Consider the following 21,127-nt stretch of genomic DNA (forward strand, 5'->3'; position numbering starts at 1 on the left):
CTCAGACCCTCTTCTGTATTTTCGCATGATTAACATTTATTCTAAGCTCGGAGGTGGAAGCAGCATCCCCTCATGCCAGGAATCAATTTGAGTTTATGTTCTTTAACTCAAAAAGGAAGAACAAAGTTTAAATAATTGTTTTCTTAGAGATACTAGGGCCTTCAAATAAGGGGGATATGAGTTCAACTGATGTATTAAGTGGCAGTTAGTCTTCAAACACATTTAAGGAAAGTTTAAAGTAGATTACATGTGTTAAGTCATTATGATGTGGAATCCATCTACTAGCAAAGAGTGGAAATATCAGAACTCACTCCTGTAACAACTAAAATCAAAATTCTTGACCTGCGCTGCATGGAATCCAATCATTTTGCTACATTTACCAGGAAATGTGTTGGGGGTGGTGGAAGCAGCCTGAACAGATCTGCAGAGCTATTAGTTGAAATTATCTACCCCTCTCAATTATTGGAGAATGTTTCCGTTTGCAAATAGATTCTCTAGCCATCTCGATTATTAGACAATGTCTGCAAATACCTTGCTCTTTAGCACTGAATATTTAAATACAATAGATTATACAGTTTCATTACAAAATAAAACTTAATGCCAAAGTTTGTTATTGACTGGCAGTTCAGCAATAAAGGTTCTCCCCGTCAAGTTAAATGAAACTAGTCTCTACAGGACTGTCCCATGTAGATGTAACAAGACATTAAATGACTTGCAAACTACTCAGCCTCACCATTTTACTGAGGTTTTAGCCTATCTACCCATCCTCAATGTCCACAACCCAAATATTCAAACTCTGTATGAGATCATTTTCTTATTTATCCCCAAATTTGACTGAACCATTTTAACACAATGGGTTGAATTTCAAATGGCACAATTTGAAAGTACACTTTGCATAACTGAAGTAGCTGTGCCAGAAAGTTTGATTGTGCAACCTTGATTTTAAATAGGACAAACCAGGAAAGGAAGAAAGAACCAGGTAAAGAGATCTTGCATTAGATGAGAAAATTTACCAACTTACCACAGTTTTCTTCATCACTACCATCATCGCAGTCTACCAGTCCATTGCATTTCCAGGAAGCCGGAATACATTGAAGGGAACCAGGGCCACATTTGATTTCATTAGTGGGACAATTTCTCAGATCTGAAATAAGGTAGTAAGTTTATTGGCCAAGTATTCATATACAAGGAATTTGTCTTGGTGCTCCGCCCACAAGTAACATGGCATACAGTGACAGTTATGAATGACTCAGAAAACACTAAACATTAATAATAATAAAACATTAATGATAAAACACCATTGATCAAGCATGTGAACCAACAAAATACCAGATCAAAGGGAGGCAACAGATTTTTGGCTGTTGAGTAGAGCAACTACTCGTGGATAAAATAAGTACCAAGTTTCAGTTAAACTACTTATTTGGAGTGCAATCAATTAAGTTTGAATTTAAATACATTGTACCAATACTTAAAAAGTTTCAGTTATTTAGGTTGAGAATCAGGCTCTTCAGCCCACTGCGACCATGCCAACCAGCGATACTGCACACCAACACCATCCAACACAATTGTTACCAAGCCAATTCGCCTGCAAAACTGTACGTCTTTGGCGTGTGGGCGGAAACCGGAGCACCCGAAGAAAACTCACGTGGGTCATGGGGAGAACGTATAAACTCCGTATAGACAACACTGTCAGGATTGAACCTGGGTGTCTGGCACTCTAAGGCAGCAACTCTACCGCTGCACCACCATGCCGTCCTAAACTATAAATAGTTTTTACAAGATCTTTGGAATATCAGAACTGATTTTTGAAGGACAGGGATAATCAGTCCCCAAAAGACCCTTTCAATAGCTGAATTTCAAAAACATCCAATTCCCTAGTTTAACCAATGTCAGGCAATTGCAACTTGTAAAATATCTTGAAAATTGAATACACATTCCTGAGTCTTCAATGTCGAACTACGATCACCGTGTTGAAAAACTACCAGAGATGAAGTAGCCAAAAAGCATCGGGATGATGTTTGGGGCAATTTCAGTGCATTAAGCAGAGGTTCCTAAATGTTGTCCTTCATTTGGGTGGATTTAAGAATAAAGAAATGCAAATCAGGGACAGTTTGACAGATGTCAGCAGCAATGGGAAGCACCAGTGGAATTGTTCTGTAAATCTCAACCCTTTTCAGGTCACCTAGTCCACACAGATTAATTACGGAAAATGTTAATAAATCCACAATAGCAAAAATTTAAATGAGAGCTAGGAATTATACCAAAATGAAGTACTCACAACAATCTTCATGACTTTCATCAGATCCATCACGACAATCAGCGTTACCATCACACTGCCATCTACGTGGTATACATTGCCCATCTTGACATTGGAATTCTGTTGCAGCACAATGTGCTTTGGCTAGGACAATAGACACGTGCAAATCATTCATGCTATCCAATACAACTAGAAGTTAATTTTACTGACATATATGCAATTCCTCAGCAATGCATTTGTGCAGTAGTTATTTCATGATTTTTGTGCAAAATCTTCAACCTAGTTATCCCTCCCCCCAATAATTTACTCCATTAGATTGAGCCGATGCAAGAATGGTCATTAATGAAAAAAGAAAAAAGATGACAGATTTGACTACCAAACTTTTCTTCTGCTGTAGTTGAATAGCTTGGCTTGATAAGTACTGGGCTAAGGTGGCATTCATAGAAAGTTTCAGGCAAATTTTTGGTATTCTAAGGATAAGGTTCAAAATTAGGACAAATCAACTTGCACATACCACATGAAGCAGATTTAGAACACGGTGGGGTTGGGTAGAGAAGGTTCAGAGGGAATTATAGAAACTTGCAAAATATCACATGTCTGCTGATCTTCATTCAAATACTCCATATGGAACTAAATTTTGGATATTGAAGGACTCAATCTTACTTGCTACTGGCCAATAGTCATTGCATAGCAAATATAATTTACCATGCACGTTGAAATGCAAAGGTCAGAAGGCAACACATTTGACCATACATTCTACCAGCAGACTCAGCCCAGGGTAGAGAGCAAAGATGAATTGAGATAGTGGGCCAATTTAAACATGTCATCTTAACATCTTCTTGCTCTGAAGCTACTGCTGGGTATGAAACGAGAGCAGGTCTGATTAACTGACACTGGATAAGCACACAAGAGTATTTTAATAGGTCATTGCAGCTACTTTACAAGCGACTGCTTTCCATACCCTCCTCCAAATAGCAAGGATCCTTGGAAGAGAACAATCCATGGCTGCTGGTCTCTGCCTGGTTATCTCAAGGAAATTGCTTGCAAATTTCTTTATAGATTGGCTTCCATGCCACGGTGAAGGCATTGGCTTTTTCAGATTAGAGGTATAGCTTCTGAGGTGTCAAGCAATGACCAACACTTTTCAGTTCGGATTGTTATGCAATCGTGACCGATTTTTGGGAAACACCCAAACTTGACTGAAGATATTTTTTATTGGTTCGTAGACACAAAATGGTGGAGTAACTGAGCGGGTCAGGCAGCATCTCTGGAGAGAAGGAATGCCTATGGTCACTAACATAAGTTAGAGATGGGTATAATTTTGCAATATTTAGCATGCTTGAACTGCACTATTTGGTGGCCAGACGTCAGTGATATTGATGCTAATTGGATCTGGCTTGCTTTAGGCATCTGGCAGATTAAAACCCGAGCCAATGCTACTGCTGCTAAAATCCAATCTCCCACTGAAATATGAAATAACCATTAACTTGAATATACTTGTAAATGAAACAATAGGCAAGTTGGTCCAATTCACACCAAGTTAAAAAGTGGGCAAAATTAAATGATGCGCATTCACTGAGGTTAGGAATATTAGCTTCATGGTAAAAATTGTATTTACCCAACTGTTCCCATTTGAGTAAACAAACCAACCTATCTTCCCACCCCGAGGTAATGAGGCCGAGCAGACCTCAGGCTGAGGTCCATCCCCAGAAGGAAGCCTTGACAATAGACAATAGGTGCAGGAGTAGGCCATTCGGCCCCTTGAGCCAGCACCGCCATTCTATGTGATCATGGCTGATCATCCCCAATCAGTACCCCATTCCTGCCTTCTTCCCATATCCCCTGACTCCGCTATCTTTAAGAGCCCTATCTAGCTCTCACTTGAAAGTATCCAGAGAACCGGCCTCCACCACCCTCTGAGGCAGAGAATTCCCCAGACTCACAACTCTGTGAGAAAAAGTGTTTCCGCATCTCCGTTCTAAATGGCTTACCCACCATTCTTAAACTGTGGCCCCTGGTTCTGGACTCCCCCAACATCGGGAACACGTTTCCTGCCTCTAGCGTGTCCAAACCCTTAATAATCTTATACGTTTCAATAAGATGCCCTCTCATCCTTCTAAACTCCAGAGTATACAAGCCCAGCTGCTCCATTCTTTCAGCATATGACAGTCCAGCCATCCCTGGAATTAACCTTGTAAACCTACGCTGCACTCCCTCAATAGCAAGAATGTCCTTCCTCAAATTAGGGGACCAAAGCTGGGGCAGCATTTCCACCCATGCCAAACCATTAAGTCTGAACTAATCTTGCTTAAAAAATGGTTAACTACACTAAAAAACAAGCTTACTTCTATTTCCTTCCAATTTTAGCTGGAATATCCATTGGATTAGAATATCCTATACCTGTCAGACATGGTAAAGGAATGGAAATTCTAATCTGATACTAGGTTTGTCAGGTATAGGATTGGGATGGATTCTTCAGTGGATCACTGGAAATTCCAGCTACGCTCCAAATAGAGACAAAACATGGATGGACCAAGGTATATTCCAGACTTCACGAGCCATAGAAATCTGGGATGTATTGAGTGGTGAATACTGTGCTGGTTGTGACTAATTGCTATAGGAACAATTATTGACAATCCCAGTCCACATTACTCCAAGCGATGGGGACCAAAACACATTGATAAGTGATACGGAATCAAAGGTCAAGAACTGCTCGAGACTACATAACAGGATTTGGTGGATATGAAATTCTCAGTTTCCCAAATCCTGTTATTTAAAGATTCCATCCAGTCTCACAGTGTTTATTGAAAACCAGCACATCTATAATGTGATCTTCAGTTCAAACATCATGGTTGAGGAAAACTCTTCCTTTTAATGTTAATTTTGATGCTTTGCTAGATGCATTAGCCATGGTTGACCATCAATATTTAGAGACATGAAACAAGGGGTGCTACAGACCGTTAGTTTCCCCCAATTCTTTGCAGAAATCTGAACAGGAAAACCATTTTCATACCTGTTCTGCAAAGCTGTCCATCATTCTGCAACTCCATCCCAAATGGGCACACACAAGTGTACTTTGGAGAGCGACTGTTTATCCGAGGAGCTGGCAGACACATGTATGTGCATCCTCCATTCTTCAAGTTTTCATTACACCAATCTTTGCCTGTAGAGTTTAAAAGTCAAAATCAGGAAGCAATCCTGTTAAGCAAATCCTAGGCCCAACTATCTGCATCCATTTGGAAAATACCTATGCTGACCAATGGTGAGTTTTGCCACTTAAAGCAGTCCACCACTGAATGCAACAAGATGAACATTGCGGCATGGGGAAGTGGCAATACTCATGGCAACAAATAGTCTCCCCTCAACTTTAAATTGCATTGGCAGCAAGCCATCCAAGCATCTGGAAAAGTCACCAATGATCAAAGTTGGGGAGGCACAAATTCTATAGTTTAAGAGAGAGACAGCATCATGCTTCAAATTACTTATCTGCCGATATCTTAAAGGTGCTTCTCAAGCACCCAGAAAAGAAACCTGCTTGATCGATACGACATCTAACAGTGAACAGTGGCGCACATCCACAAAAATGCATTATAGATGTTCCTTTGGGCTGCTCCAATAGCTGCTTCCCTATGCCATGAATCTACCAACTGGAGGGATTCAAATGTGGATCATAGTCCAAGCAGCACATCTTAACTTACCATCTTTCATTGGGTCCAAAGCCTAGAACACTGGCAGTGTGAGAGTCTTTTTTACCAAAAGGCCTGCAGCAACTTGCCACTATTAAGGGCAATACATTGCAGTCTTGTCAGTGATACCCAGATTCAGCGCCCCTTTTCCACACCAAAATGGAAACTAATCTTGCAGCTACTAATCTAAATTTACAATAGATTTTACTGACATTTCATATATTCCTTTGCACATTGGTCAAAATGGGAACACTGCATTATTATTTCATGGGTGCCACAACCCCTTCTCTCCCTCCCCTTTGGTTGTCAGTGACTACCATCCAGGAACCTCTTGTGCTTAAGTCATAAAATATCGATGTTTCATTTATCTTTGAGATTCTTGCTCAAATTGATTTTTTTGAAACGAGTGAATGTGGTACAAATTGATCCATTGAAGTAATTTAAATTAATTAAAACCCATTCATTTGCATATTAACAAATAAACAAAAGGTCAGTCATAATTGGTGCAGCTGAATAGCTTTATGATTCAAATTAAAATGCAAGCAGCATCCGTGCTGCTAAAAGGTTTAAAAAAAAAATCACAATATGCCACTTAGCACGTTTATCACAAATACACAACAAATTGCCTGTATTATCCTAGTTTTAATACAGGTAGCTTAAAATATATATCGCAGTCCAGATAATAACCCATCCTAAAAATGAACACTGCCAAGTCAGATGGCAACAATCAGCAGAGTCTAATCATGTCTCCTTAACATGCATTGGCATCATCACCAGCCCACCAACATCCTAAATAGTAATTTAATCCCAAAGACATGACTGAATTAAATCTAGATGAGTTTCCAGAAAGATGCATGATATTACTAAATCACTTTTCAGCCTTAGAATGCCCAATGGGTTTTGGGTAAATTGAAAGAAAATACCCTTTGAGGTGGCTTGGAAGCTCCTTTGGAAGCTCCATCCCAATGGGGCCCATGTTCTCTCACAACCTGCTCAAGCATGCTGCTCTACTACTGAAAGGTTGCTGTGGCTATCACAGCACGGTCATAGACAAATGGCTACTGTCAAGCAAGTAATGATTGAAAGAGAAAATTAGGAACATACTGTCCCAAAACAATAGCAGTCATAACAACAAAGCATATACTTAATAGCACTGCTTCTATCTACAGTAAGTGTGTTCAGTGTTCCGAAAAACGCATGGAATCATGCGATTTGTCATTAGTCATAAAGAAAAAGCGTTGGCTGTATAAACGGTCTATAAATTCTTATCTTTATTCATAATTTACATGTAAAAATATTTAATCTGAGGAAAGGGGGTGCCAGGTAGCGGGAGAGTGGGGTGTAATAGTGAGAGAGGGGGGCAGATGCGAGTGGGAGCCAGGGGAGAGATGTTCTCGGCTGGTGTGCTCACACAGACCCATGCCTCATCCGCAGTCAGGATCGCCCCCGGGTCCCCGGCTCCGTAAGCGCTGCTGAACCACCACTGAACCGCGCGATGCCCCCCCCCCCCCCGCCCGAGTGTCCCATCCCCGCCCGGGCACACCGGCGGCCCCATCCCCACAGCCAGCGAGGAGAAGCAGTGGCAACTCCGGCCCAAACTTGCTCCAACTCCCGAGGAACCCGCTCCCCGACGTGCCAGGGACCGCCAGCCGCACCCTCCGCAGTGGCCGCCGGCCAACCCCTCCCCAAATGTCCTTATCAAGTCAGCATATTTCTAATCCATTATTGTTCAACTAGAATTGATCCAACCACAGGATAATTACCATGGGCGTTACCATGAATCTTTTTCCAGAAAGTACCAAGCATCCTACCTGGTGGTTGTGCTAGTGCATGATAGGCAATGATATCCTGAGCCTCCTTCAAGTCGGAGACTAAAGTCACCAGATGCTCGCCTGTGAATTTGTCAGCTCCATATACAGCATTATGCTCCCAGTCGGTCCAGAAGATATCATCCTAAAATGGGATTTCAACATTCAGATCAACCAAATACAATGAATTCATCACCGTGAGTCACCTTTGTCAAATGGCAAGTTCTGTTCTTTGCACCAAATAACAGGCAATAACCTAGCCATTTATGGACTTTGTAGCCAGAATTTGCCATATTTAGGACAAAATTCAATTCCGACAATGAATGAAACACTAGTCACAGGAAATCTAAAATAAAGACAATGTGCTGGAAGTGCAGGTTAGGCAACAAACATGGAATGAAAAAGTTAGGATTTGTGGTTAAAGACCACAAGTGTTTTCAGGTTGTGTTTTTATTGCAAGCCATGGTCAGGCACACATTGCAAACAAAGCCAAGAGAAGAAGGACCATTGTCCATGTGTTGTAGTGGCAGTTTCATTGACAGATCACCTGCACCCGTGTTCCTATAGAAGGCAGCAAGTTTCTGCCAAAGTCTCATGCATCCAAACAAGGCACTCAATTTACTATGAATACCATCACCTCTGCTCCTACCAAAATTCAAACTGCTCTCCTTTACCTCGGGTTCTACCTACCTCAAACATGGATACACCAAAAGGATGAGCAAGATATTCATGTGAAGAAAGCACAGTTCTTCTATCCTCTCCAACCATGTTCACACTTGACAATGTGTGCAGCTTTGAGTCAACCCAATAAAGTCGATTTTTCACACGATCTGTGGCAAGTTGGAATAAATAAACCAGGCTCCAAGGTTTGGACTCTCACGTCTACTTTCATACATACAAATCTACTCACCAATTGCAATGGCATTTGGCCACTGAATGCCTCTGGTCACAAGGAGTTTGCGATCAATACCATTCATTCCTGCTTTTTCAATTACTGCTGGTTCACCCCGGTCTGCCCAATACATATACCTTAAGTATAAAGTGCAAATTTAAAGAGCACATCAATACTTCATAATTGATTTAGTATATTGTACTGCAATTAAAATTAAAGTACCCCGTCTAGCTAGGCAGACTTTTAACAGTAACTGTACTTTGCAATGTCTTAAGATTGCAAGATTAAATTGGTGCTTGCACACATAACGCAAGATGTCTCAGCTCAAGTTTTCTAAAAAATACATTAAACTCCAATGCAAATCAAAATGAATACATTCTCCAGCTTAGCATGATTTAAATAGAACAGACTTGTTGGCCTCCATTAGAAATATGCCCAAAATAGCTATAGATCAAAGAAAACCTCGAGGGGAAGGCTCGACGATGATTGCTATTCTGTTTATTCCTGTGTCAATAGAGACAATGCTCTGGCATTAGGGCACATTTTAGTTTCAGCTGGAATTGCATGCATCCTTGTCATAGAAATGATGAGTCAATGGTTACAGTGCAGGCAATTATTTGGTCAATATCATATTTATGCCAGTTTAGCAGCAATTCATTTAGAAACATTCAACATTTGCATATTTCGGCAAATTCTCAGATGCATTAATTAGCTTGATTGTTAATACCAAATCTGCTTCAATACTATGGAGGGAAATTAAAATGGATGGTAAAATGTTTCACCTCAGTGATCAGAATCAATGTAATTGGAAATATTTAAAGAGGCATACAAAATGTGCCAAGAAACAAAATACAGCAGCTTCTGTAAACACCTGTAACAAGTACAAAAGTGCTGCAAATCAGTTTTAAATATTCACTCTGCATAATTAGAATTTGGTTATCAGAGCTAAAAGCTTTAATTAAAAAGAATATTCATCTGGCCCACTCACTGTACTATATCATATGGTATATTAAAAGCAAGCTTCATACCCAGATAGTGGATCAACTGCTACAGAGGCTGGCTCCCTCAAGTTGCTGTCAAACAGAGTCTTCATGCTTTTTCCATCAAAGCTTGCCACAGAAATGGTTCTAGCACCCATGTCTGTCCAGTATATGTTGTTATAAATCCAGTCCACTGCAATCCTCACATGAATACGAATGTTGTTTACAATTCTGGAAGAGTCAGCTTTTCCTTTGTGGCCACCCATTAGCATACTGAAGGAGTTAATGATTAAATCATTACTTCATACAAACATCAAGAAAATTTAAGCTGATCATGTTTATTCATCCACCAACTATGTGCATTAAAAAAAATCTTTAAACACCCCAAATCTGTAGATGAATGAACACAAATTGTTTGCATAATTGTGTAGAAAGCACCATTAACATGGAGCTTGTTTTTGTTAAAACTCCATTCCATAATTAAAGACAATTGACTCACCCCTACCCGCTCAAGAATAGGAGAAAAATTTAAGCCAATGCAATCAGTTTCTTATTTACCGACGTGCCACTGAATATTGTCCAGGTCAGTTTACATCATGGATATGACAATTAAAAAATACTAGCCAAAATTAAATACAAAACTTCAAGATTAGTACAATTAAAATACCAATAACATTACTTTGTTACAAATTTCAATAAACTAAATATCGAAATGTGCACCAAATCTAAACCATTTTGGCTACATACCAGAGTATTGGCAAATGTTTCAGCTCGTGTTTCTAAATTGGAGACAGTTTTGCACACAGACAGCTACAAGAGGTCATCAAGATGAATTTTGCATTGAATTACCTAAAGATTGCTTGCTCTCCCAAGTCAGCCCAGAAGATTCTCTTCTCTGCAACATCAGCATCGAGTGCCACAGCGTTTCTCAGGTGGGCAAGCACCTGTCTATACTCTTTGTGACGCAATCCCAGCATCCTGATTTCATGGCGATTGGTGAAGACCAAGTAAGGTTGTTCACCTGCAAAACGTAGATCTTTAAATATAGAAAATTGTCTAATGAAAGCTTCAATACATTGACACTCACCTTGGGACCAAAGTATTTTCTCCTTTGAGAATACAGATAAAAGCAACTCGAGAAATCAGTGAAGTGGCAAATTAAATTAAATTGGTTGTTAAATTTTAGTCCCAAAGACCTTCCACTTGCTCTGCAGACATCAGTTAACTGAAATGCAAATTCAAAGTGTTTTACAGAATATTGAAAAGTGCCCGAGGTATTTATTCCTATATTGTTTTGCAATTGGAGACTGATGTACCCCTAAAACATTTGCATAATTGCATAATTCCTCAAAAGATCGTGATGGGTAAAGTTCATTTCAAAGACATTGCAAGCTAACTATTTTGTGACATTAACCCTTTACCTTATGAAATGTCAATCCTTGCTGTACTGAATGAGAAAATGCTGATGTTTGAATCAAGTTAATATAGAGTTAAAGCCAGGGGACAGATGGACAAAATTAGTGTTGATCTTGGAGGCAAAGTATGCATTGCTAAAGAGGACATTTCCCCCACAGTCAGAGTCATTCTCAGATGGGGTACCAATTTGTGCAGAGTGATAATTCAAGAGATAGCCAAATTGCTTAACTGTCAGTAATTAGTCAGTAGGCCAGGAATCTAGCGATTAGAAATGATCAAAAGCAATGCCCTCCGATTACCGAAAAATATTGAAAATTGCCTATGACAAGAGCCATTTCAGAAGTTGTACAAAACTGAGGAAATGTTTACCTAACATTCAATGTTATCAGAGAGCTGAATGTTGGCTGGGTTAATAATATAATTTACAGTGGATAAAGATGAGCACTGCACCGATTATTCAAGGTTTGACTATTCTAGTGAAAGACTACATGAGTAGAACCAGCATAAACTCTTAGTTGACACAAAAAATCAATAGAGGAATGAAGCTGCATCATAAAGCTGGAATAAAATATGGGACAATGTGTTAGCTTACTCAGTAGAGGTTATTTTTGAGCAATGTAAAGCTTTGGTATTTTAGTCTACCATAGATCCTCGAAATATATTCAAATCTCAGAGAAGCTAACAGGAGCCAAAAGGAAAATGAGGCAAAAGATCGGTCATTAGCATATGAATGGCAGATCAGAAGAGGGACTGATGCCCTCTGCATTGATTTGTTGATATATGGACAGAAAACTACCCCACTAAACACTAGTTTGGCCAAAATTCCAACTGTAGGCAAAACATGGAAATCCAGCACAGGTATGCTGTAGAAAGTGATTTTTAGTCCAGGATATGTATTTATATTAACCAAGGATCCGTCTTAATTTACTCTGTAGCTCTTGGATCCGTCTATCAAATATAGCCTACTATAAAGCAGAAATTGCATAAAATAGATTCAAATTAAATAGATTTGGGTTGAGGAGTTGGGGGGGAGAGAACAAGTGATGCTCTGGCCAGTGAGGTTTAAAACTTTGTTTACTTGCAAGCTATTTTGTTGGTTCATATGCTTGATCAATGGTGTTTTTTCATTAATGTTTTATTATTATTAATGTTTAGTGTTTTCCAAGTCATTCGTATCTGTCACTGTGTCATGTTGTTACTTGTGGGTGGAGCACCAAGGCAAATAGCTTGTATGCCAATACTTGGCCAATAAATGTACTTACTTAAGGGCCTTGCAAACTATTTGATACTTATGGGGCCCACTGACACAACGTTTCAGCAACTGTCTTCGACACTCGCCTGGAAAAAACACACACATACACGTGACCTCATAGGACCTCCTAGGACCACGTGTTGACCATGCTGAGAGTTTGAGTCGAGGCCAAACTCTTCTAAACTCACAGATTAGGTCGCCGCAGTGGGACAGCCCCTTTAAGGGTACTGATCATCAAGTACACCTGTGCTAAGATTAATAGGATTGAACGTTTTCTGCAAAACAGAACAATTACAAGTTGGAAGCGCCCTGTTGCAGCGGAACGCACAAACAAGCAACTGCAGATGCTGGTTTACAAGAGACAGTGCTGGAGTAACTCAGCAGGAGCAGCAGCATCTCAGGAGAAAATGGATAGGTGATATTTCAGATCAGAATTCTGAACGATCGCGCAGAGGGAGAACAAGGAGGGAAGAGACGGAGACTAAGACTTTGCCTCCATCACAATGAGGATGTGCTTGGTGAACTCACTGTGGTGGATGTTTAATTTGTGTTTATTGTATGTTTTGTTTTTATTGGTTCTGTGTATGACTGCAGGCAACATAATTTTGTTCAGACCGAAAGGTCTGAATGACAATAAAGGAATCTAATTCTAAAAACTATTCAAGTTCTCCCGAGATGCCGCCTAACCTGCTGAGCTACTCTGGCACTGTCTTCCTCCTGTTGCTGTGGATACAACTTGCAACTTTCAGCCTAAATACCAAAAACACCAAATACCAGCCTGCTGGAGGAACTCGGGCCATTTCTGATGCAAGGTCTCAGTCTAAGAAACAAAGTTTCTCCAGCAGTTTTTGCTTCAGATTCAAGCACCTGTGGTTGTGTCACAAAATCCACCAAGCCTATTGTGACCAATACAGTTTTCATCTTTGGTGAAGTGCAAATCTAAAACTGCCAATGTTTACTATTGGGCAGCACAGTGGGAGAGTTGCTGCCTCACAGCGCCAGAGACCCTGGTTCGATTCTGACTACAGGTGAGGTGCATGGACTTTGTATGTTCTTCCTGTCAGTGGGGTGCCTCAAGGTTATGTGCTGGGACCCCAGTTATTTACAATATAGATTAACGATTTAGATGAGGGAATTAAATGTAACATCTCCAAGTTTGCGAATGACACAAACTGGGTGGCAGTGTGAGCTGTGAGGAGGATGCTACGAGTCTGCGGGGTGACTTGGATAGGTTGGGTGAGTGGGCAGATGCATTGCAGATGCAGTATAATGTAGAAATATGTGAGATTATCCACTATGGTGTCAAGAACAGGAAGGCAGATTATTATCTGAACGTCATAGGAGAAGGGGACGTGCAACGAGACCTGGGTGGCCTTGTACACCAGTCACTGAAAATAAGCATGCAGGTACAGCAGGCAGTGAAGAAAACAAATGGCACGTTGGCCTTCATAGCGAGAGGATTTGAGTATAGGAGCAAGGAGGTCCTATTGCAGTTGTACAGGGCCCTGGTGAGACCACACCTGGAATATTGTGTGCAGTTTTGGTCTCCTAATTTGAGGAAGGATATTCTTGCTATTGAGGGAGTGCAGTGTGGGTTCACCAGGTTAATTCCCAGGATGGCGGGACTGACATATGATAAAATAATGGGTCGACTGGGCTTGTATTCACTGGAATTTAGAAGGACGAGAGGGGGTCGGAGGGGAGAATAGAAATGTATAAAATTATGGAATTGGACAGACTAGATGCAGGAAAAATGTTCCCAAGGTTTGGGGAGTCCAGAACCAGGGGTCACAGTTTAAGAATGAAGGGTAGGCCATTCAGGACTGAGATGAGGAAAAACTTTTTCACCCAGAGTTGTGAATCTGTAGAATTCTCCACTACAGAAATCAGTGGTGGCCAATTCACTGGATGTTCAAGAGTTAGATTTAGCTCTTAGGGCTAAAGTTATCAAGGGATATGGGGAAAAAGCAGGAACGGGGTACTGATTTTGGATGATCAACCATGATCATATTGAATGGCTGTTCTGGCTTGAAGGGCTGAATGGCCTACTCCTGCACCTATTGTCTATGTTTCAATGTTTCCCCTGATCGCGTGGGTTTTCTCCAGGTGCTCCGGTTTCCTGCCACTTTCCAAAGACATGCAAATTTGTAGGTTAATTGGCTTCTGTAAATTGTTCCTGGTGTGTAGGATAGAACAAGTGTACTAGTCAGCATGGACTTGGTGAGGGTCCTGTTTCCACGCAGCATCTCTAAATAACACTATTCCTTGAGTTTTAAATTAACACTTACCTACAGCTTTGCAAGTTCCATTGACTGGATCAGTACGATATCCACTTTGGCATTCACACACAAAGCTGCCCTCCAAATTGATGCACTTTTGACTGCAGATTCCAGGATCTCCACATTCATCAACATCTGTGATTAAAACACCAGTTGCCTTTAAGTTTTATAGAATGGGTGACCAATCACTTGTGGAAGAGATGAGAGCCAACTTACCAATGCAGGTTGTCTTGTTTAATTTGAAACCTACAGGACAATCACATTCATAGCCAATGACCAGATCCTTGCAGATGTGAGAACAGCCACCTTTGTTCACCAGGCATTCATTTACATCTGAAAAACATTTTTCTATTAACACACTAAATCTCCCTGATGAATCACTAGCAAAAAAAAATTGCTCTTTGAAGTTTCCACAGGGGAATTCATTATTAACCATTAAATACTGCGGAGAATTATAGGTAAACCTCAAAAGGCTTCCAAAGGATCCAATTGCCATCTGCTCTACATTTCTCCTCACTGATGAAAGGATATTGTAGAGCTGGGCACTAAATTATAAAAAAAAAGTGAATAATCATTTATGCGCTCATCTGGGCAGTTCAGGCAAAATTTACATCCAAACTCTTCCAACAATGCTCAGTGATAATTTCAAAATCCCACACCAAACGAGTAATTAGTAATGATACATTTCATTTTTTAATAAATTTATAATATATACACTTAACTGCATTAATCAATGCCAACATCTACTTGTTTCAAGGATAAGAACAAGAGTTAAAATCAAGACCATAGAGCATCTGGTAAAAAGCACAAATTAATTGAATTTAACTTATGGAGTGTCAAAGCACTTGTTGTTTCCTGTGTGTCAAGTGCATTGAACTGTTGGGGAATGTTTAAAACCAGAACACCAGCAATTAAAGCTTTGCACCATAACCAGTTCACTGCTTACTACATTCTTTGGTAGGCTCATCGCTCCGATCCAAGCAGTCCTGATGTTGATTGCACACTTTTGTTATATTAATACATTCTCCACTTCCACATATGAAGTCGTTGGGTCCTGTGCACTCTGCAGCTGGAGAAAAGCAAGTTTATTGCAGCAAAATAAAAGGTAATCTTACAATTTACCAAAATAAGTTATGCACTTACCACTTTGACAGCCAGTTTCATCACTGCCATCAGGGCAGTCCCTTTGTCCGTTACATCTCCTGCGATTCTGAATGCAGACACCATCGCCACATCTGAAGTGATTTGGTCGACACGTACGAGGAGCTGCAAAATAAAACTAGCTCAATGTGGGCATTCCATCAAGTTCAAAACATTACATCCAAATCAAAATCACTGCAAGTTAACCCCATCCAAAAATCAGACTTTGGTGTCTCAACACAAACTGCAGCAAGACCAAAGTCTTTGTTCCCTGCTTTGTTTTCACCTTTTTGTTCCCACCCCCTTAGCTAGTAGTTTCTCCTGAACCGAACTGTTCTTAAATACCAAAATACTTAAATACTTACGGCAATTAATTTCATCACTTCCATCCTTGCAGTCGGTATCTCCATCACAGATCCAATGAGTATGGATGCATTCACCTGAACCACATTTAAATTCACTCAGAGAGCAAGTCAGAGGAGGATGGATGTGTTCACACCGACCCAGGGATTCGTCAGACTGATCAACACAATCAGCATTGCCATCACATACCCAACTCAATGGGATACATTCTGAACTATTGCAGCGAAATTCATGCGAGCCACAGGAAAGTGGAGCACAACCTTTCTCATCACTTCCATCACCACAGTCATCATCACCATTACATACAAAAGCTTTGGATATGCATCGGCCACCGGAGCAGATAAATTCTGTTGGACTGCAAGAAAGAATACCTGGAACAATTTTTTAGAAAAGCAGTGTAATTTTATCATGGAGTAATTCAAAATTTCAAAATTAGAATTAAGTAAAAGAACAGTTACATTGCTAGCACCCCGACCCCCTTCACTAGTGACTGTCTTTTACAGTTGTGACAAAAGGTCAGACTCAAAACATTTACTCAAAAAAATAGCTGCCACCTCATTGATTATGCTTTTCTAACATTTTTACTTTAATTTACATTTAAAATCACAAATGGAAATTTTACACTAAATACCAGACACTTGGATATCAAACTATGTTTTGGACTTTGAGTCTGAAGGGTCTCAACCCAAAACAACATCTAATCCTTTTCTCCAGAGATGCTGCCTGACACTGCTGAGTTACTCCAGCTTTGTGTGTCTAAGGTTTTATTCCAAGTCCTTACCACAATTCTCCTCATCATTGCCATTACCACAATCCTTTTCTCCATCGCATTTCCAAGAAAGAGGAATGCATTGATGAGATCCAGGGCCACAGCTGGTTTCATGGATTTGGCAAATCTCTTTGTCTGAAATAAAAAGCCATTTGTATGAACATGCACATCAGATGGAAAAAGCAATTTGCATCATTTAACATTGCACTTGGCCTTGACATCACCATTACACCTCATGAAACACATTAAGGATTTTACAGTAAGAATCAATTGGAAATTTAAAACTACAGATTACAGCAAGACAAAACTATGCTGAAATGAGGAATCACTGGCAGCAAATTTCCATATTTAACTGCACTTTTAAGATGTCACTGTCAAATTTCTATCAAGACCGGTAAATCACCAAAAGTTGAACACCGCATTTAAAAAAAAAGTGTTTTTTTTACAATACCCTGTTAAAATCAGGTTACATAGGTACATTTAGGAAAATACTTACGGCAAGTCTCTGAATTTTCATCAGATCCATCCTCACAATCAGCTTTACCATCACATTGCCATCTGTTAGGCACACATTGTCCACTGAGGCATACAAAGTCAGATGAGGTGCAAGTCACAATAGCTGAAGACATACAGAAGCATTCAATCCACATTTATTCCATAAAATACATTCCACAGACTACAACTAATGACCAATGACACTCAAAGGGATTTTGGTTCCTAGAATTGTGAAGTGGGTCTTAAGTTTTGCTTGGAGCCCAAGTTGAATAGGAGTGTGGATGAAGATAATTTAGTCAAAGCTATTCAGCTACAAATAGGAAGGCGGCATGTTATGCAGAATGAGTGGACAACTCTTCACATTACACTGAAGTCGTCTATGTGTTACCAGTACTGCTTCCCATTGCCTGGCAAGATGAATACAGACAAGGGGTCCAATTAACAAAGTTAATGGAAGTAGACATTGTAACATGCAGGGAAGAGGGATTATGGATCAGGTGCAAACATCAAGGCATCATGCTTGGCACAGACATTGCCGGATGAAGAGCCCATTTCTGTGCTGTACTGTTTTGTGCTCTATGTTCTGTGACATTCCTTGGTAGGGGATTTCATGGAATTACAGTTACATTTGGTTAAATTTCAAGTGGTTAGTAGATTACTCGTTTACCTCTTCCACAGTAATGTCCATCTACCAGTATCATGCTAGAAGGACACACACAGGTAGATTTTTCTGAATAAACTCTAATTTGAGGTGCAGGCATACACAGGTATTCACAAGTTCTGCTCTTTGAATCCACCTTGCACCGGTTTCGTCCTACAAAAGAGCCAACCACTTTAATTTGCAGTATATAGCAAACCGAACATTTCCAAAGTTCAAGGTATTGCCCAACAAAATGTTTTGCTGATATTGGCCGTTACATTAAGATTATAGCCAATTTACAGCATTTGACAAACTATTCAGTCAGGCTATTTATAACTTAGTTATATTAGCAAAAGGCTATGCACCCATAACTTGTAACAAATTAAAGGAATAATGTGCTCTTGCAGCCATGTCTACAAACCAAAGCAAGATAGGATAGCACTATCTCTGATCTTGACCGCTTTTGGCCGACTGTGCTGCGATTTCCAAGAGAACGCCGCCACCCACGGCCGTCATTTTTGGCCACCTCGTTCAGAGCCCCCCTCCGCCATACGAGTGCAGAGGATTATTTCCGTCGATGAAACATTAGAGAGATATTAATGTTTTTACAAAATTCCCCATTCTCTCTGCTGCCCCCGCTGGTGGCAGGAGGAGGAACTATAAAACCAGGAAGTGTCATGCCTCACTTAGTCTTTGCCAGACCCAAGAAGCGAGAGGGTCACGGCTCTCTGAGCTGCGAATAACACTGAATGCACGTTTACTCCACGATGAGTCCCCTCGATGTGGCTGTAAAATGGCCGCAGCCCTTTTAAAAAAATTTGTGTTCACAAAATGAATTTTGGTTGTCAGGTGGCTGCAGCCCAATTGTTTGCCTCTCCTTTTTTAACAAGTTTGTGTTCACAAATGAATTTTGGTTGTTGAGTGTCTGCAGCCCAATTGTTTGCCTTGGCTTGGCTTTTAAAATCGTTGCAACAGTTGGATGCCTGCCTAAGCATCCATATGGCCCACAATGTCTATACTAGCCCTCTGGAAACCAGTACCTTCAGCCCGCAACAGACAGCCCCCCCCCCCCCCCCCCCAGCCCCCCCCACTGGCGAGCAGTATTGGAATTGGTGGAGAGGTGGAATATTGCGTTGGTGACCAGCGCTACCGTGTGATGCTGGGACCCAACGGGTCCCACTTAGTCCAGTTGAGGTCTAAAATCCTCACCAAAGCCCATTTAAAATCAAAATCAATTCTCATTTGGACTTTGCATATAATAAACCACTTGCCTGATGGCTGCATTGAATCATGATAAACAATAAGATCTTGAGGTCTATTCAGCTTAGAGATCACCGTTACAAGGTCTTGTCCATTGAACTTGTTAGCTTCATAGATGGCTTCATTCTTCCTATCAATCCAAAAGACATTATCCTAGAGAAGACATTTTCCAGTTACTTCAAGGACATTATCCAAAATATCAAGCGAACCTTGTACATGCAAATTTACTTGAGTAATAGTTTATTGCACAAGTTTTATTACCCACGTAGATCAAAATCAGAATGCTTAAGATTAAGTTAAAATAATGGTGCATAGATCATTAAGGGGCTACACAATGAAGACATTTGCAAGAACCAAACTGCTCAATGTACAAGATGTATAGGAATATATTCCCAATGCCGGTTTATACTGAAGATAGACACAAAAAGCCAGAGTAACTCAGTGGGTCAGGCAGCATCTCAGGAGAAAAGGAATGGATAACGTTTCGGGTCGAGACCCTTCTTCAGACTGAGAGTCAGAGGACCCATTCCTATCCTTCAGAGATGTTGCCTGAGTTACTCTGACTTTGTCTGCTCAATGTACGATTCTAGTTGCAAATTCCACTCAAATCACAACATGGTATTGGAGTTACTTTTAAATCACAACCTCCAGAGAACCGTTTAAAGCACTACCCCATCATACAATTGTCAGAAAACCACAGCATGCCAATTGGTTTTCCAAACTGAATTTGCACAATTTTAAAGGTCAAAGACAGACCCTTCAAATCACTTTGAAATAAATGAAATGATTACTTCTAGAAGTGGAACATTTGGCTCTGGACAGCTTAATGCTCCTACTTATGCTTCCTCCCCACAGGGAGGCATTGCCAATATCATTGCCAACTCAAGTCTGGTCTTGGTCCAGAAACAGTGCTGCCTTCAGAGCAGTCATTTGAAGATGCAAAACATGGCATTTTTTAAAAACTAGATTGTTGTTAACCAATATCAACACACACCTTCAAGTGAGAAAATAAAGATAACCCACAATTTCAGCCATGTAACACAACCTCCTCTAGTCTGTGGTACACAAAAATGCTGGAGAAACTCAGCGGGTGCAGCAGCATCTATGGAGCGAAGAAAATAGGCAACGTTTCGGGCCAAAACCCTTCTTCAGACCCAAAGGTTTCGGCCCGAAACATTGCCTATTTCCTTCGCTCCATAGATGCTGCTGCACCTGCTGAGTTTCTCCAGCATTTTTGTGTACCTTCGATTTTCCAGCATCTGCAGTTCCTTCTTAAACACTCCTCTAGTCTGTTATTGCTCCAATGACTTTCATAGTTAGTAGAAAGAGATTACATATCACTATTTGCAGTGGATGATGCTTCAATTTTATAACAAGCTTCGAATATCTTTAGCCTAAAATGTTATACACAAAGCATATAGTATTTATTCACAAAAATCTACTTTGCATAGTACATCTCGACCCAATCCCCCACTAGCACACAGGATTGCCAACATTCAAACTTGCCTGAAATACAGAAAGTGCCAAAGGATGAGCAAGAAATTCCCGCGAATGCAGCACTGTGATTCTATCCTGACCACGCAGATCAATGCTGGACAATGTGTGCAGTTTGGAATCAACCCAGTAAACACGGCTTTTCACAAGATCTGGCAAGAGAGGGCAAGAGCACATTCATTAGGTGTCAATGCAGAGGCCTAAAACAAGTCGGTTTCATCGAAACACTCACCAAGTGCAATGCTATTAGGCCAATGAATCTCTTTGGTAACCAGAGGTTGGCGATCACCACCATTCATTCCTGATTTTTCTATCTTTGCTGGTTCACCACAGTCTGACCAGTAAACAAACCTATAAAGCATATCAGAAGATGGTTCTATATTAAAATATCAAACA

The 21,127-nt window shown here is 40.4% G+C and overlaps 1 protein-coding gene across 1 annotated transcript in view; it reads right to left on the reverse strand.

Annotated features, from left to right (window-relative positions):
• LOC129694163 (low-density lipoprotein receptor-related protein 1B-like) overlaps positions 1–21,127 on the reverse strand; it is a 76,837-nt gene that overhangs the window by 18,898 nt on the left and 36,812 nt on the right. Inside the window, exons 21-37 of the mRNA XM_055630884.1 lie at positions 20,964–21,082; positions 20,744–20,883; positions 19,249–19,390; positions 17,339–17,461; positions 16,855–16,977; positions 16,076–16,444; positions 15,714–15,836; positions 14,787–14,903; positions 14,580–14,705; positions 10,473–10,659; positions 9,672–9,896; positions 8,662–8,780; positions 8,442–8,581; positions 7,755–7,896; positions 5,271–5,420; positions 2,279–2,401; positions 1,022–1,144 (exon numbers count right to left, since the gene is read on the reverse strand). Coding sequence (XP_055486859.1) covers positions 1,022–1,144; positions 2,279–2,401; positions 5,271–5,420; positions 7,755–7,896; positions 8,442–8,581; positions 8,662–8,780; positions 9,672–9,896; positions 10,473–10,659; positions 14,580–14,705; positions 14,787–14,903; positions 15,714–15,836; positions 16,076–16,444; positions 16,855–16,977; positions 17,339–17,461; positions 19,249–19,390; positions 20,744–20,883; positions 20,964–21,082 — 2,591 coding nt within the window. The remainder of the gene's footprint in view (positions 1–1,021; positions 1,145–2,278; positions 2,402–5,270; positions 5,421–7,754; positions 7,897–8,441; positions 8,582–8,661; positions 8,781–9,671; positions 9,897–10,472; positions 10,660–14,579; positions 14,706–14,786; positions 14,904–15,713; positions 15,837–16,075; positions 16,445–16,854; positions 16,978–17,338; positions 17,462–19,248; positions 19,391–20,743; positions 20,884–20,963; positions 21,083–21,127) is intronic.

The sequence above is a fragment of the Leucoraja erinacea genome, chromosome 3 (assembly GCF_028641065.1).
Source record: "Leucoraja erinacea ecotype New England chromosome 3, Leri_hhj_1, whole genome shotgun sequence".
Lineage (NCBI taxonomy): Eukaryota > Metazoa > Chordata > Chondrichthyes > Rajiformes > Rajidae > Leucoraja > Leucoraja erinaceus.